Source organism: Erpetoichthys calabaricus, chromosome 13, assembly GCF_900747795.2.
Source record: "Erpetoichthys calabaricus chromosome 13, fErpCal1.3, whole genome shotgun sequence".
Taxonomy (NCBI): domain Eukaryota; kingdom Metazoa; phylum Chordata; class Cladistia; order Polypteriformes; family Polypteridae; genus Erpetoichthys; species Erpetoichthys calabaricus.
Window position 1 is genome coordinate 103,910,020 of NC_041406.2, and position 17,054 is coordinate 103,927,073.

General features: G+C 40.4%; 2 protein-coding genes across 3 annotated transcripts in view; one reads left to right on the forward strand and one right to left on the reverse strand.

Moving 5' to 3' along the window:
- erp44 (endoplasmic reticulum protein 44) overlaps positions 1 to 11,582 on the forward strand; it is a 103,304-nt gene extending 91,722 nt beyond the window's left edge. Inside the window, exons 9-12 of the mRNA XM_028817400.2 lie at positions 1,621 to 1,732; positions 3,794 to 3,935; positions 8,324 to 8,426; positions 10,887 to 11,582. Coding sequence (XP_028673233.1) covers positions 1,621 to 1,732; positions 3,794 to 3,935; positions 8,324 to 8,426; positions 10,887 to 10,991 — 462 coding nt within the window. The 3' untranslated portion in view covers positions 10,992 to 11,582. The remainder of the gene's footprint in view (positions 1 to 1,620; positions 1,733 to 3,793; positions 3,936 to 8,323; positions 8,427 to 10,886) is intronic.
- A 317-nt stretch (positions 11,583 to 11,899) lies between these two features.
- The window catches only part of stx17 (syntaxin 17), a 98,224-nt gene continuing 93,069 nt past the window's right edge, over positions 11,900 to 17,054 (reverse strand). For both annotated transcript variants that reach the window (XM_028817402.2, XM_028817403.2), the window contains exon 8: positions 11,900 to 15,160. In XM_028817402.2, coding sequence (XP_028673235.1) covers positions 14,912 to 15,160 — 249 coding nt within the window. In that variant the 3' untranslated portion in view covers positions 11,900 to 14,911. The remainder of the gene's footprint in view (positions 15,161 to 17,054) is intronic.

A 17,054-nucleotide genomic window follows, 5' to 3' on the forward strand; every position in this document is an offset into this window, starting at 1 on the left:
ATGTTCTCTTCGTTGTCCTTCTGAGTTACCCATTTGATTCATTCTGTGAAGTAAAAGTTTTGGGAACACTAAATAAAAATATCAGGACTGGTTACCCAAGTGGCCTTTTAAAAGTCGGCTTCATTTAATACTGATTTCTAATCTATAGAAGACCTTTTTTCTGTTTAAAAAATTTATGAACTTTGTGACATTTCTTATGAAGGCAGTAAGTATATACATTTGATTGTCTTTTAATGTGTATTATGGTACAGTATGAGTTAGGCTGAAAGGGAACAGATGGCAGAGTCTGTGCCATAGGACCTTCCTGTTTATATAAAGGACATGTACCATTTGTGAAAGTGTTACACAGCCAGGCTCTCTCTTTGCCAAGGTGCTGCCCTATGGTGTGAATGGAGTCTTTGCAAAGGGGCTTAGCCATATTCCTTGGCATACACTGGGAACTGAAGGAGCGTCAAATACACATTGTCTGGCCGTTGAGTCTGACTGATCAGAGTTGGTCAAGCTGGTCCTGGAGGGCCGCAGTGATTGCAGGTTTTACTTCCAACTGGTTTCCTAATTAGAAGACAGTCCTTGCTGATAATGAAACTTGGTATTTAACTATGGCCAGAAGTCTGCATGACCATCATCATCAAGTCCTTCCATGAGAACCCTAAATACAAAGAGGACTATTTCATTTATGTTAGGTAGAATGCCCAGAGCGGACTGGGCGGTCTCGTGGCCTGGAACCCCTGCAGATTTTTTTTTTTTTTCTCCAGCCGTCTGGAGTTTTTTTTTTTGTTTTTTCTGTCCCCCTGGCCATCGGACCATACTCTTTTTCTATGTTAACTAATGTTGTCTTATTTTAAATTTCTTATTTTGTCTTTTATTTTTCTTTTCTTCATTATGTAAAGCACTTTGAGCTACTTTTTTGTATGAAAATGTGCTATATAAATAAATGTTGTTGTTGTATTTGACTTGTTAATGCTTTCACTCATCCAGTGGAAATTTTAATTGCAGTGTAGAGTTTCCTTCTGTGAGAACATTAATCATGTGAACAGATTTAAACTTAATGGTCCTTCCAATTCCCCTCCTTTTATTTCTAAACATTTTTTAACACCGATACTTCATGATGCATATGCACAGGTTTAAAAAGGAGAGCTGCTGGTTTATTGGTTAGCTGCATTTCATTATTAACTAATGTGTGGTTAAGAAAACAGGCAACGATTAAAACTAAAATGCAGTCACTAAAAATTAAAATAGGCAATTAAGTGTTCTGAATTGTAACAGGCAAGATGTTTAAAATTGAGCCCAAAAACATATTGCTTTAGTAGTAAATAAATGGGTTCCATTCAAGAAACTGCTTGAAGTGAAAACCTGCAGCCACTATGGACCTCCAGGACTGTAATTAAGGACCCCTAATCTACAATGTAGCTAAAATTTGTCTTTGATAAATGAAAGCACTAACAAGGTATGGAGTTAAATATCAAGTTTCATTATCAGCAAGGACTGAGGTCTAGTTAGGAAACTGGCTGGAATGAAAATCTGTAGCCACTGTGACCCTCCAGGACTGTGCTCTAGACAGTACAGTGATGTGAGACTTACAGACTTTCATATTCGTGACTGTTTTTATGTTCTGCACAGGAACTTACAGAAGAAGGCCTGCCTTTCCTTATACTTTTCCACATGAAGGAAGACACTGAGAGTCTAGAGAAGTTTCAGCATGAAGTGGCACGACAGCTAATCAGTGAGAAAGGTAAGGTGGTGCTGGCAACCCTGAAATCCTCTTCCAAATGAGGGCTTGTTCCTCTTCATTACATAAAGTGTAATCAGTGGAAGGTCTGGTGTTTTTAACCTTGCTACATTCTGGTGACACAGTGGAACATAATAATACACTTCATTTGAAGAACAACAGATGTTCGCATCGCCTTGGAAAAGTTGTTCTCTCTCCCATGTAACTTCAGATGACCTCTTTGTCTCCACCACGTGAAGTTTTACATCATTAAATCACACTGAATTTAAATTTAGACTTTTTTGACAGTGATCATCAGAAAAGCAGTCTTAAGTAAGTACGCTTAAGTATTCACCCTCTTCTGGTCAGTATTTAGTGGAAGCACCCTTGGCAGCCATGACAGCCTTAAGTGTGTGTGGACAGGTCTCTGTCGGCTTTGTACATTTGGACGCTGCACGTTTTCCTTATTCATCTTTCCAATACAGCTCAAGCTCTGTTGGGTTGCACAGTAAACTATGTGTGAACAGATATTTAGGTTCAGCCACAAATGTTTCAAGTGAATTGAAGTCTGGACTCTGACTGTGCCACCCTTTGACATTAAGACTGCTGTTCTTAAACCATGGTGGTGTGTTTTTGATGATACGTGGTGTTTGGCGTAGGCTTAGAATCGCAATTAGTATGAATATCATAAGGCTCAATTTTGGTGTCATCAGAAACTGTGGTGGAGTTTTGGTGAAAAGCAGAGTACAAAACAGAAAGTGTCTGAGATCTGATTCTACAATCTGAGCAAATCGGTGATTTAGTGGTCAGGAATGGGGCTAGAAATGTAATTTAAAAATGTCAATTTAAGCTGAAATGAAGTTATGAATTACACCATTGCTATGCCACGCTGCAAGAGGCATAAAATAATTTTGGTTAAAGGACTGGGAGACAGAATTATAAGCCAAAAAGGGGCCATCTTCTCCTGTTCTATCTAACAGTGTTGGGGTGTTGAGTCATTGATTTAATTTTTTTCCATCTTTTCTATCTTTAGAAGATCTTCAGATCTTCTGTGGCCATTCCTCTTTTTCTGGCTGCTTCTTTAATGTTTTCTTTCCATAGCCTTCTAGCTCTTCTCTTCAGTCTTCCTTCACCGTTCATTTCTAACAGCTTCATGGGATACCTTGTCTTATTCATTCTTATTAAATATCCATACCACTGTAGCTGTGGTTGAGCTGCAGCCCTCAGTGCTGCGACCAGTGAAGCACCCATGTAACAGGTGGATGTGCAGTCACAGCCAGCTGGTAACTTCTTTAGAGTTGCTATTGGTCTCTGGGTGGCCCCCCATGCTTGTGCACTCCTAGTACTGTCACTCAGACAGGTCTAGAGCTGATCAATATGGACTTAACTGTACTCTGATGGATACTTAATGACTTGGACTTTTTGTATCAATCCCCTAACTGTCACCTTCTGTAACCTGATCAGAGTTGTTTGGCGTGTTCCTCTCTTTATGCTAAGGTTTATGTCAGGAAATTGACTCCCCAGCAGTTACAGGTGTGTTTCTTCTACAGTCACGTGAAACATGCTGACTGCACAGAGGAGATCTTTATTTAGCTAACTGTGTAACGTTTATATCCAGTTGGCCATACCAGTGATGGTTTATGTGTGTCATTTAGGCAATCAGTTAATTTTTGTTCAATTACTGTAAAACAGATCACTTTGTAGACATTTGTTTTGACTTTCTTTTTCTGTTGATCAGTGCCAAACGTCTAATTGAATCCACTGTGATTTAGTGCTGTAAAAAGATAAAAGATGAAAAAGATTAAAAGAGTGAGTACTTTTTTTATAGGCCCTGTATCTTTGGAGGAGTCCAATGGGAGAATGTGGCCAAGTGTGTTCTGGATTGTCAAGCGGATCCTACTGTTTCTTTCAGCTCCAAGTTATTGCCTCTTACTGTCTCACTCACAGTCTTCCTCAGACTCATTCTAAATTGCACAAAATACTAGTGACCTTAACAAACAAGACAAGGAATCAGATATGTTTTGTGTGAAAATGTCTCATGTTTGGTGCTTCATGGTTTCTTCAAGATACTTTTGTAATCTTTAGGTACAATCAACTTCCTGCATGCAGACTGTGACAAGTTTCGACACCCGCTTCTGCACATTCAGAAGACGCCAGCAGATTGTCCTGTTATTGCAATTGATAGCTTCAGACATATGTATGTCTTCCCAGAATTCAGTGACCTAACGTAAGTATCTAATCCAGAGGGCTGGATTTAAAAGAAGCTCACTAGGGTCTGGTGACTGTAATGATGTGCTGGGTTCATTGATGATGTTGGAATGACTATTTGAGTGATCATCTGAATTCTACATCTACTCACTGGGGTCTTCTCACTTGAAAGTCTTTAAACTGCATCAGCTCAGCTGTCAGTTGCATGAGGGGAAAAGGCTGCAATTTTGAGAAAGCAATGCCATGAGCCCAGCACTGTGTTTGTACATGATATTTAGAAGGTGTGATATTGGACCACTTTGGTGGACTATTTGCCACCTGGTATTGGTGGTACAGGGTACTGTTGCACAATGCCCAGGTAAGCAGTGGGGGATACACCAGATTCTAGTTGTATTTTCACACACAAACTCGGATAAGAGACATTCAGCTGAAGGGGCTTTTCAACTTTGTGATTCCAACACATTTGATATTTCAAGGAAAAAAAAATTGGATTGCTGTATTGAATGGCCTCTGAGTGACAGTAGATGGCCTGTCCTGAATTTCACCTGATCAGACTTGTTTGTGTAACATATTAAAGGAGCTCCCCAAGGCTTTTGTGTTTGTAGAGCGGATGCTTCATATGACACCTGCAATAGCCAACAGAGGTTTCGTACGTTGAGAGCGGTGATGGAGCAGTGACCGACAGCTAAAAAATCATAAGTTATGCCTTCTGCTCAGCATCAACATCCATTTAGGCTGCCCACAGGTCTGCTACTAGCAGAAAAGAGGCCTCACCCCTCCTCCCTGACTACGGCCCTCATTGATTTTTTTTTTTTTCATTCCTATAACAAATCTCTTTTCTCCTGGGTGTCATTTTTCATAATTGTGAGCGTTTATGCTTCCTTCCCCAGTGGCCCAGTGGGAGCACTGGTATTGTTTTGGAATGGACACATTTGGCTGGTACCAGAGTGGTGCAAATGCAGATGCAGAGAAAGTCTGTGGGGAGAGTTGTCAGAGCCAACACCGTGCTAAACAACAACTTGAATTAAAATACAACACTTTAGAAAGTTACTACTGATAAAATGTATATTGGGTATTTGTTTTTTTACAAACTGATTTCTCAAATTATTACGAAAACCTTAAGTATAAGTTAGATGAACTAGTTAAGTACTTTGTAATTGTGTCCTAAATGTCAGGCACAATAAAGCCTAACATGGATTATTCTAATTTTACTTGCTATGAAATAAACTGCTTAAATCACACAGCTTGAAGGTTTTTTGTAACTGCAGTTACTGTGAAAGGTGCGACTTTATATGACTGAGTGATGGTGGCAGCCTTGACATACTGCTCATCAAGATAGGCACTATATGAAACCGGAGTTGATGTTACTATTCTCAAGTGATTTGCAGGTCCTTAAAATGTGACACATTGCTCATTGTGAAATGCACACTATGGAAAAGAAGCTGATATTCTAAATTTGACTGATTTATCCATCCAGTTGTGTCCAACTTTTGGGGACTCTCTGGGACAGCGTTGTCCACACCATTCTGTCTTGAGCAGTATCCATTGCCTGTTGCAGACTCAAGCCCGTGTCATTTTTGAGGGTATCTATCTAGCCTATCCATTGTCCTCCTGGTCTCCTTGTTCCACTAACTTTTCCTAGCTTGATTCCTTTCTCTAAACTGTTGGCACACATCACATGTCCAAGATACGTTTTGGCATGGTGTTTTTTTTCCTTTCAGACTGATTTCTGTCTTGAACTTCTCTGTAACTTTCAATGTCCACGGTGCACTTGGTAGCCTTCTCCAGCAACATAACTCGAAACACATTGATGCGTTGTCTGTTCACCGTTTTCAAAGTCCAACTTAGTCATACATAGCGATGGGGAAACACAATGGCATGGACAAGTCTGACATTTTTGCCTTTTCAGGCTCAGCATTGCATTTCGACCAAAGGCTATGTGTTGTTTGGCTTTGGGCCTAATTTGCTGCATCCTAGGAAAATAAATTATTGAATGCATTTGATTTCTTCATTGTTGATATTTATTTTTACTGACCGTTGTAATAATTTTGGTCTTTTTGGTGTTCAGGTGCACTCCCAATATTGTGCTCTCATTTTTAACTTGCTTTATCATCCAGTCAAGGTTTTTCTTGTTTTCCACACCCAAGATGGTGACATCCACGTTGTTACAGCCACTGATTTTTACCTCAATTTTCGACTGATAGATGGAAATCCATGTCCAGTTTTCTCATGATTGTTTCAGCATACATGGCTAAAAGAAATGAAGAGAATGCAGCCCTGCCACCAGTCTTTCCTGATAAGATTAATTAATGCACAGTTCCCCAAAATGCGACAAAATCTATATGTTAAAAAAAAAAAAAGATATTTTTTTTTTAAATGGGCTAGCAGTTGTGACAACTTCCATATCTATAGGCTACTATTTATTCATTTTATTTCTATTGTGTCAGTTGCACTGCGTTTGATTTGGTGAAGCCCAAACAAATAAAACATTGATAGAACGTTACAATATAAGGACCACAGTGATCAACATTCCAACAGCCCACACTTTGACCTGCGTTAGTTCCTAAAATTTTTAAGTTCCTGCGTCTCCCAGACTATGGGCGCATGATATTATCTATCTGTAGTTGTTGTCGTGATTGACTTTAAGCCGTTTACCAGATTGAATGAGAGTGTGCACAGTTCAAAGGTGTGATGGGTCAGGTCGGATCTGAATGGTTTGTGCTTCAGTCTGGTACAGTGAATCCACAATGGGAGATGACAGAAAGGATTTAGGAAGCAAACACTAAAGAACTATCCAAAATGTGAGGTGGGGTAATGAAGAGCCACCTGATGTGAAGTGGGCTGTGGTACATGAAGCAGTCTACCTAATGTGCGTACCCCACGTTATTTTTATTATTTTTTTTTTTTTGAAGGGATGGATTTCCTTAAGAAGCATCTTTTCATTTCCAAACCTGTTTAACCCGGTGCCTTAGCATTATAATCAAAATTGTTTGGATGGTCTGTTTTATATTTGTCAACAAGTGCAAATGGTGCATGAACTTGGCATATGGCAAACTGGACTTCACAAACCTGGATTAACAGGAAGAAAGACAGATGGTGCTGAAGGTAATACTGCTGTTTCACAACTCCGGGGATCAAGATTCAATTCTGTGTCCAGAAGCGAGTGATTAGCTTCAGGAATGGACAAGGTCCACAGTTTGGAAGTGCACTGTAGAGTGGTACTTCTGCTTACGGTGCTGCCTCAAAGGTAGCAAAAATAAATAAAAAAACATAACACCTATAATTTTATACTTGGCTTCTGCTGGGTAAACATTCAGCATACAAGCCTTGTTTAGCTCTGCTCGGAAAACCGTTTTGGAATTTGGCAGGTTGACTGCAGTTGCGGAGTTTTGTACACTCTGTCTATTAAGGTGCTTTGGCTGTTGTCCTCTCCAGGTGCTGCCAGAGTGTGCAGCATTATGGAAGATGCAAAGTTACAGAGGCCTGCATTGCAAACGTCCCAGGGATGAGCAGGTTAGCTGTTGGGGTGCACCAGCATGTCTAGGGTCCAGTGGTTGTGGGATGTTCAAGTGCCCAGGTGTGGTAATGTTTTTATGGCTATAATATTTTACTACAATAAACCAACTAGGAGTTCCGCCCCCTAACTGACGACCCCCCCCATTATTAGAGATCTTGAAATGTAGAAATTCTTTAGGCGGACACCTAGGAATGCATTCTCACAGACCAATAAAGCACAACAGTGAAGACTGCAGTGTCTTGTAAAAGTCTTCATCCCCTCTGTGTTTTTCACATAATAAACTGGAACTAAAATGGATTTATATGTGCTGCATTTCCTGTCACTGAACATGCATCGCTGCGTCTTCAGTGACTGAGAAGGACTCTAAGCCAAATTCATTCGTAGTCCTAACTCTTGTTGTCTTTGACGCAAGCTATTAGTTTGAAATGAAATGTGTGAGGTTTCACCCTTTGTTTTGGCTACCAAGCCTTTTGTTTTTGGCATCTACAGTTCATGTTGGTTTAGAGCCCCCAGTCTTCAGTGTTTTCTCTTTGTTTTGGATCCCACTGCCTTTTTTTTTTAATTTATTAAAGATGCTGTATAAAATTAAACTGTGAGTGTGCCCCCCTGTAAAAGCCTCCAAGTGACTGAATGGCCTTGGACATGAGCATTCTGCAGAAAACGATCATTTTAAAAGTGCAAGAAAAACTTTGCAGTGACAAGAATGTCTTTAACGTTTTATGCGTCATAGGTCCTGAATGGGGGTCTCGGGGTGGAGAGGTTGAAGTGAACACTCCTCACAGTTTCTAGTCAGATTTGATCAGTAATGAAGCTTTGGATGTGGCTCGTCTCCCTGGGGTGAAGTTTCAAGGTTGACTCCTTCTTTTAACACATAGCTGTTTTGCTTTCAGTGTTCCAGGTAAATTAAAACAGTTTGTGTTGGATTTACACTCTGGAAAACTTCATCGAGAGTTTCACCATGGGCCGGATCCTACAGACATCACACCTGGTCAGGTGAGTGTTGACTGCAGAATTACAGCAGCAGGTGGCGCTCCGAGACATTTTAGTCTTTAGTCATTTAGGACGCGGGCATGAGATGTAATCTGTGGAATCTCTGCAGAGTGCAGCTGGGACTTTCCCTCGTCAGTCTGGTCTCAGTGCAGCCTCCCACATGATTCACCTCCCGGTCAGTTATGCAGATTTTATAAGTTCAATTTAAGAACTAAATGCTAAGCAGGAAAGACTTTGTTCACCTTTAGTTTTGTCATTCTTCCCTACTGTATTGCCTTGAAAATGTCAGATGCAGTTGGCCACTAATTGCCCAGTATGCATGTGTAATGTGCCGTTCAGGCTGTTGCTGAATTCGGAGTTACCTCCTCACTGACCAACTAAATGAGGTTGATGGGATGCTTCCTAATTCTCCCAAAGGAGTCCAGAGTCCATTACCTTGGTCCTTCCTTCACAGCACTGCTGCCTTACTTTGTGAAATGTCATCAAATGTCTATTACTCTACCAGTCACATACACCCCAACCCTTAGTTCTTCTTGGGAAAACATTTCTCATTCTGCAAATAATGGCAGTTTCAATAAAGCGGTGTATGAGCTCCGTGTAAACTGCCGTGGAGAACAAAAGAGATTCAGTAAATGGAATTTTTCATTACTGACAGGAAAAGTGCAAATCAGAATTGGTCCCCGTGTTCGGATTCAGCAGGTTGAAAAATGGATGGATGGTTTAGCTCTTGGACCCTGTCAGTTCTCTAGCTTGTTCTCCCTTTAGCCTGATAGGTTAATTGGAACTATTAACCCAGCACCAATCAGTGGGTCATATGGCACTCCATTCAAGACACTGAGATCTTGAAAGGCAAACGTCACATTGCTGTTCTAAACAAAAGACGAGGCTCGGCATCTGCCACCACCAAAACAGGACTGTGACTAGCCAAGGTTCACTACTTCCCATTGGCACTGGGTGAGCCTAAAAGGGAAAGAGTTGGGGACAGGATTTGGTTTGTCTGCTCAACAAAAATGTGAGCTCCATGGCACAGCAGACCTGTGGTATTGTGGGCAACATGCTAGACAGACTCCCTGTGTGAAACACATGACATGCCAGGGCTCTAGCTACTGAAGTAAGACCATAACCACACTACACTGTTGTGATCTTAAGGGCCCTTAAATAACACATTTGACTTTAATGTTACAAGTGTGAGGCAGTTTAACTTTTGACTGTTTTTGTAATATGACATTTGGAAAGGAAGCATCTGGAAGTTTGCAAGTAAGGTTTATAATTTCCTAGTAATCCTATCCTTCCTATCCGTGGTGATGAAGTTTGCCAAAGTGTTAGTAAGACAGGTAAGTAAAAATTTCACCGTACACCTGACAAACTGAACATGAACCGTGATGTTAAGACGTATACCTTGGCAGACCTACAGGCAGCTTAGGCTGTGTGCTGTAATATACAGTCTGCTGTCTAGTACACTATCTAGAATGTTCTACTGTACATGTGGCATCTACTCTGAAACAGGACTTGACTACATCAGCATGCAAACCATCCCACCTTTGATTCATCAGTTTACTTTATTTGTCAAGAATATGTTTTAAAACTAAACTAAGGAGCACATTACTTATGATGAAGTGCCACAAACTGGAGTGGGACTTCCTTGATTCATTAACATTTTTAACTCTGCCAGTCCGGTGTTTCTGGGTGGCATAGTGGTGCAATGGTAAGCACTGCTGCAGACTCAGTGATCAACATCCTGGTTTGACTCCAGTGCCCGGGTGGTGTTTGTGTGGTATTTCCACATTTTAGCCCTGCCTCAGTGGGTTCTCCTTTTTCTACACCTCCAAGGTAAGAGTGCAATGTGGGATTGTAAACTGATCCAAGTGTGCGTCTGTGAATGCTTGAGCCCTGCAGTGGACCGGCACCATGTCCAAGGTTGGATACTGCTGAGATAGTCACAATGCCCCCCAATACAACTACTGGAATGAGTGAGTTTGCAGCATCAGGCCCCCAGGTGCAAGTAACATGAATATGAAAAGGCAGTGCCTCCTGGACATCACGGTCATTACAACAGTTGGACAAGGCAGCAGCGATGCATTTTAGTTATGTGATGTGAAATTTTCTAGTGCCCTTATTAAACCCTCCCAATAGGAACAACCTTAAATTCATTCACTGAGTGCCAAAATAGTGAAGGGGGAAATTACATGAGAAGATCAGTGACAGTCAACAGTGTGTCTGATTTGAAAATGTGATAGAAATTAAACAAAAAACCGTCACTGTGCCATTCAAGGGCAGAGGCTGCAGGCCGTGACCTCATAACCCTTTACTAGTGGGCCTGATGGAAAGAAACTGATACATGGAAATGCACATATTGTGTTCTGCCATCTGTGTCCTTATTTAAATGATTGGTGTTTGTGGTATTAAGCTGGTGTTTTGTTTGTTTAGAGAGGTCAAACTCTTTCCCTTTTTTCTACTCCACAGGAGAAAGCAGAAGTTGCCAGCAGCCCTCCAGAAAGCTCCTTTCAAAAGCTAGCACCAAGTGAAACGAGGTACACCATCCTGAACAGGGGTCGAGATGAACTCTGAGCACACAAGGACTAACTTGAAGACACACACTTATGAGCCTTGAAATCGGGAGCGTCGGCCCCGGAGCAGTGGAAATAACCTATATTTTCATAACTCTTCTGTGTACAATTTTTATTTTGGATAAAACTGAGAAAATGATTCTCTTGTCAAAAGGAAAAAAATATCTTGTTTTTACAGCTTGTAAATATGTCTGTGCTTAGTGGGCTTTCTATGCAGTAGCTAAAAAAGCGAAGCATGTATATAAAAATATATACATATTTTCTTTTTTCTTAACTGTACCATAAACCTATCCCCAATCTCTTAATGAATTGAACAGATTTTGGCATTTATTTAATACTAGCCAGTCGCAGCCAGGATTTGTAGATGTTCACTTGCACTATTTTCCTGCGGTCTGTTTTTTTTTTTTCTTTTTCTCAATGTCTCAACTTTCACTGCATGTGCTTCTGTTTTAATTTTTTTTTATACAATACTCTCCAAAAACAACTACAAAACCGCTCCACATCCCATCACAGCCCATTCCGAAGGGGATCATTTTCTTGTTTACGTATCTTTAAAGGGGGAAGACAACAAATAAATTAAAATGTTTTACAAGGTTTGCATTGGTTTGACTTCTTTTAATCACTTTTCTTTTAGGTACAAAGCAGAATTTGTTGACACAGAGCACCAAAAACAAATTGATTGTGAAATACATTCAGGCACTTCAGTTCCCGGTCATTGAGCTCTGATTGTGTCAGGTTTGATTTGTGCTCCAAAGCTACATGCAGTTGACGTGGTCTTTAAAAACCCCGTGTGTGCAGTTAGTGTCTCGAGCGACTTCCACTTTAAGAGTGCAGTGCTAAGAATACAAGACCTCTCTTTTTAGAAATTTTGGTTTGATTCGGCTTTCAGGCTTGGCATTTTCAATCCTCTTTTCCTGCCAAGGGTTGAAGTGGCGGTAAACTAACTTGCTCAGTCTAGACCTGCCTGCCCCTACAACATTAGTCCTCCTCCTGGGGAGTTTTCAGGAGAGATAAGATGGCTGTGCAAACCACTTCTACAGACTCTACACAGAACTCAACACAACTGCGTATGCATTTATAGTCTGCAAGCCAAAAATGTGCAGGTGAAGGCCTGTGGAAGTTCCCAGATGTCATTTTTACATTTAAAGAAATGCTGTGTAATTTGCCCAAGACAACAGTAGCAAGACTCAAAACTTGACTCGTTTGGGTTAAACACACCATTCTTATTTAGTGAAGCCAACCACAAGGGCAAAACAGGCCACTCGGAGGGTCTCTGTGACATAGCAGCAGACGAGCTTCTTGCTCAGCCTCCTGTCCTGTGCATTACTGTTAATAATTACCCATAACTGATTCCTTTATATTCTTTCTTCTTACTCATTCCACTTATTTGCATTGCAATTGGCAGGTAAAGAAAATAGTCAATTATGAATGATCACAAACAGAACAATACATTCTACAGAGGACCACCTCATTTTTGTTATGTGCTTATGAAGGTTCTCAACAAATCAAGCTATAAAAAAGCAACACATTCTGGTTAGCAAATAACACTCCTGTTAAATATATTAAAAACTTAGACGCATATAGTGTTGGGTATGAGAACCAAGCCATCTCCTTGGGTAGGTAGGCCATTTCAGGCATTGTCCCCCTGGCTTACAGAATCACCTAGTGCCACTCAGCTTTGAGTTTCAGACTGCTGCTGCCCTTTAATACACTGGTGTGGGCTGGCAAAGGGAAAAAGATGTAAATTTGAAGAAACCACTGAAAGTCATGTGATGTCACCATTTAGAGACCAGAAGGTAAAGGTTCTGCAGAAAGCAAACCTAAGCAACGGCTGCAAAAAAAAAAAAAAAAACCCCAGGGCTCCTCCGCTAGGCCTGACAAGCACTTGGACATGTCTCAGCTGTGCATTTACCCTCATTCATTTAGGATCCATCTGATTGAAGACACACACAGCATCCATGAAGGGCCAGCTCAACAATTTAAGGGACAGTATTCTGGCTGTCTCAGATTCTTCTCACAGAATAGCCTCGCCTTGCTTCTATTTTTCATGATTAATTGTGAACTGATAAGCCAATTCAGTGGCTCTCAGTGCTGCTTCAGGGGAAAACTGGGGTGGCTGGTTAAGTTAATCAGAGGTCATCGTTAGTGGAAAGCCCTGCTAAATTACAATGCTGCCAGTTCATACATTTTAATTAACACTTGTGTATTTTTGATGCAAGTACCATTTTGTATTCCAAATAAGCTGTTATATCCTAGAACCTTTACTCTAGTTTATCTGGTGGGAAAGGAGGTGCCAGAAAAAATGGTATTTTTGCATTTTTTATACAAAGTTTACTCAATATCTATAATAACAACTACTGTATAATCAATAGCAGCCATACCACATGCACTCTAGAAGAGGTCATCCACCTGAAGCTAAGCGTGTTCAGGCCCGGCCAGTACTTGGATGGGCGACCAACCAAGAAAAAGCTTGGGTTGCTGTGGGAAGAAGTGTTGGTGAGGCCAGCAGGAGGTGCTTACACTGTGGTCTGAATGAGGGTCCCAAATCCCCTCAGAAATGGCACTGTCTCTCAGATGAGACATAAAACCAAGGTCTTGAATCCCTGAGCATCCTTCGTAGAGTGTGGTGTATCCCAATGTCCAGACTAAATTGCCCTCCATGGCCTGGTCCTTCTGGCCCTGTTAATCATACCCTGACTCTGATTGGCGCTCTCTCATCACTTCACTACCTAAAAGCTAATGTGTGGTGAGCATAATGGAGCAAAAATGGCTGCCATCATATCATCCAGGTGGATGCTACACATTAGTGGTGGTTGAAGTGGCTCACCTGTCACTGAAGCGCTATATAAATGTAAAGATTATTATTAAGGACTCATCCTACAATGGAAAATCCCAAATGCTCACACATCCATTTGCCGATGTTTGAGAAAGATTTTCATTACTTGAAAAAAACACTGAACTTGTATACATGTTCTTAAATGAAAAGTGTTTGCTATTTAGAAACAGGAAACAAGTATTTACTTAAGGCAGAAACTGGCCTCTGCTTGACGCATTAGTTGGACTGAAAATCACAATGTCACTCCAGACCACAACAAGGAAAACACTTAATAAAAAAACGGTATTACTGGATCTAATAGTTTGGATTAAATGGGTGATAATTTTCAATTAGATAACACCTTCCAGAACTCCGGCTATTTGTGATGTACACTATACTGCAATCGTGATCATGTCAGAGGAAGCACATACAAGCACATTAGGATGGAAGCAGCCGTATTGTCATCATTCCAAATGAATGCGACGCATACAGAGCTCTTCAACAATCATTTTGTAATTAACTGTTACTCAGAATTTTAGTTGTTAGCTTATCAGTTCACAATTACAAAATGAACATCCTTAAATTTGTACTAAAGGTGTGTATAAACATTTTATTTAGGAAATGTTAAAAACAAACCACTACCAATCCTTAAAGGTTTTCACTGTTTCATAGTAATGAAATATTTTCACAAGATAATTAAAAATCTTAACTCGATTCTTAGCTGCCTTTTATAGTATTACAGCTAACGCGTCTCCCAGTGCTTTTCATCCAGGCCACGTGTGCTTAACTTGGGCAGACTCTATAAAACTCTGTATAATCGGGGAAGTTCCTCCTCTTCTCCCAGATGAATGAAGTTTGTACAACAGTCTTTTCTGGCATTTTTTATGTGCTTTTTTAAAAACCTGTTAATTGAGGAAAATCCTGTCATCCTCAGATACATACTTTTTGCAGCTCCACATTCTGAAGGCTCTTCCCCAGGATGTTTATTGCACAAAACAAATTCAATATTCAGCACTTCACAGTTGGCAGTTGACAGTTGGACAGTCCAAGAACACCCCACTTTGGTGCTGGCAGACCCCATTTCCCAAGAGGAATGCAGCCATCCGTTAACATTTCTTTTCACTTTGGCACTTGAGGTCTGGGCAGCTGGATGACAGTTGCTTCAAATTGACTTCAATTTGTTGCTTACGTCTCTTTTGGATGAAGTTCCCACCTGCGAAGCCCAAAATGCCGCCACTGACAGCAGCTGCCACACCTGCTACTTTGAAGCCAGCCAAAAGGCCTATGGGGCCACCCACCACACCTCCAATCAGGGCTCCAGCCACAGGCAGCACGGCCAACTTGTACTTAGCAGCCTGTGAAAATGAAAAACATTGAGTAAGTAAACAGCAGCCCCTCACTCTTCCGCTGGCTGTCCGAGTATACGTTTGTCAGTCCACATTACACACGAGTTGGCGCCTGCGCTGAGCTGTTTACAAGTTAGTTGCAGAAAAGAATAATGCAAGAAAGCTGGACTGCAAATTGTCATTTGCCTTCAATTCCTTTCAAATACTGTTCTTGGTTTGAAGTTGAGGTGTAATAACTTAATAGTTTGTTATATGTGGCAGCCTGATGCCAGAAAATAAAATGCATTGTTAGTCTTTGTGCCACGAGGGCCATAGCACAAACTGTTAGGAAGTTAGGCATTGGTGCAAATGGAGCATTCAGTTATTACTTGCTAGGAATAATAAAAAAGAGATTAAGAAAAATAAATAAGATTTTGTGCTCTTCCTTTCACTTCCAAGCTTCGGTACATGCATACACAAACGCAAAAATGCCAAATATTGTCAGAATTTTAATCACTTAAATTATCTTCCATTGAACACTAGGGAAATTCACCTGGCCCAGATTATACAGTAAGCCACGCTGGGAGGCTAACCCCCCCGCCCCCCCCCCATTACTTTACTCCCCCCAGTGAAAGTTTATGAAATGGAAAAAAAAAACCTTTTAAGTCTTCTTTTACCAGATTGTCTGCATTACAGTAATTATAGCTTTTAAGATACAAGATAGTGTTCATCAAACAGGTTCTGAGGCTCCAGTAACTTCTAACAGGCCTCTGATCTGCGACGTCTTCTAAAGCACAATCTCTTATGATGTCTATAAGCAAATTAATTAACAGGTTTCCTCACCCCCCTCCAAGCTCTTTTTTTCTCAAACCTGAAAAATGATTACTTTTCCTATGCCGATGAAATTTGTGATGCTTGTTTATCTTTTTTACATGTTATTTCCTTCTTCTTATATATGACAGACAGACAGATGAACAGATCGATAGAAAGAGCGGCAGAGAGATAGATAGACAGATAGCAAAACGTAATGTATTTGAAAGAAAACTCGGAATTTTTGCTTATCAATATCTATTGTGATGTTGATATTTGATATAATCTACGAGGTGAGATTCAGACCGCCAGACAGAGGCAGTGTGATGTACTTGGCCATACGTGCACTTCATTTTAGCGTGTTCACCATCTTGTATGTGACAGTAAATATGAGATAAACCAATTGCACTACTTTTTTAATCAGTGCATGGAATTGTGTTTTTGGAAAAACCAAAACTGCCCATCTACATGCTGTCATTAAGTTTCTAATACCAATTAACGATCAATGCTTTCTTAAGTTAAAAGTGGTGCAGATTAAACGATGGAGCCAAACCACGACTGAACAAAATGAAGTGCGATTTTTTCAATAGCTGATGGAGATGCCGATTTTAAGATGATGTGATAAGAAGAGAACAGGATGGTGCTTTAAAGTGAGTAAAAGTAGTTAGTAACTTTTTCTTTTTTTTGTTGGTGGACATTTATTCAAACCCACTGTATATTGAAGCAGTACTAATTCTGGCTTTGATGCTAATGGAGAGTCAAGATTTTCAGCAGTTTTTAGTTTCAAAAAATCAACTTTAAATCACCTTTGTAATATTACCAACTATCCTTATTTAGTGATGTCCTTTAGTTTGGAGATCTGCTGCAATCTCTTTTACATCCAACACCCAGAAAGGTATGTAGCATCTTCAACAGTAAGTCGCTCAAGTGAACTAATAATATACAATAATATTAGCCCCTGGTAGAAAATAAATTTAAAAAAAAAAAAAGTACAAATATTGTATACAGAAAGGTACTTGGTTGGTTAACAGTACAATTACCAGAGCCTACGAAAAAACTCGTAGATCCGGCCCACCTTAAATCGCTTCTTAAATCCGTTCACACCTCTCCACCA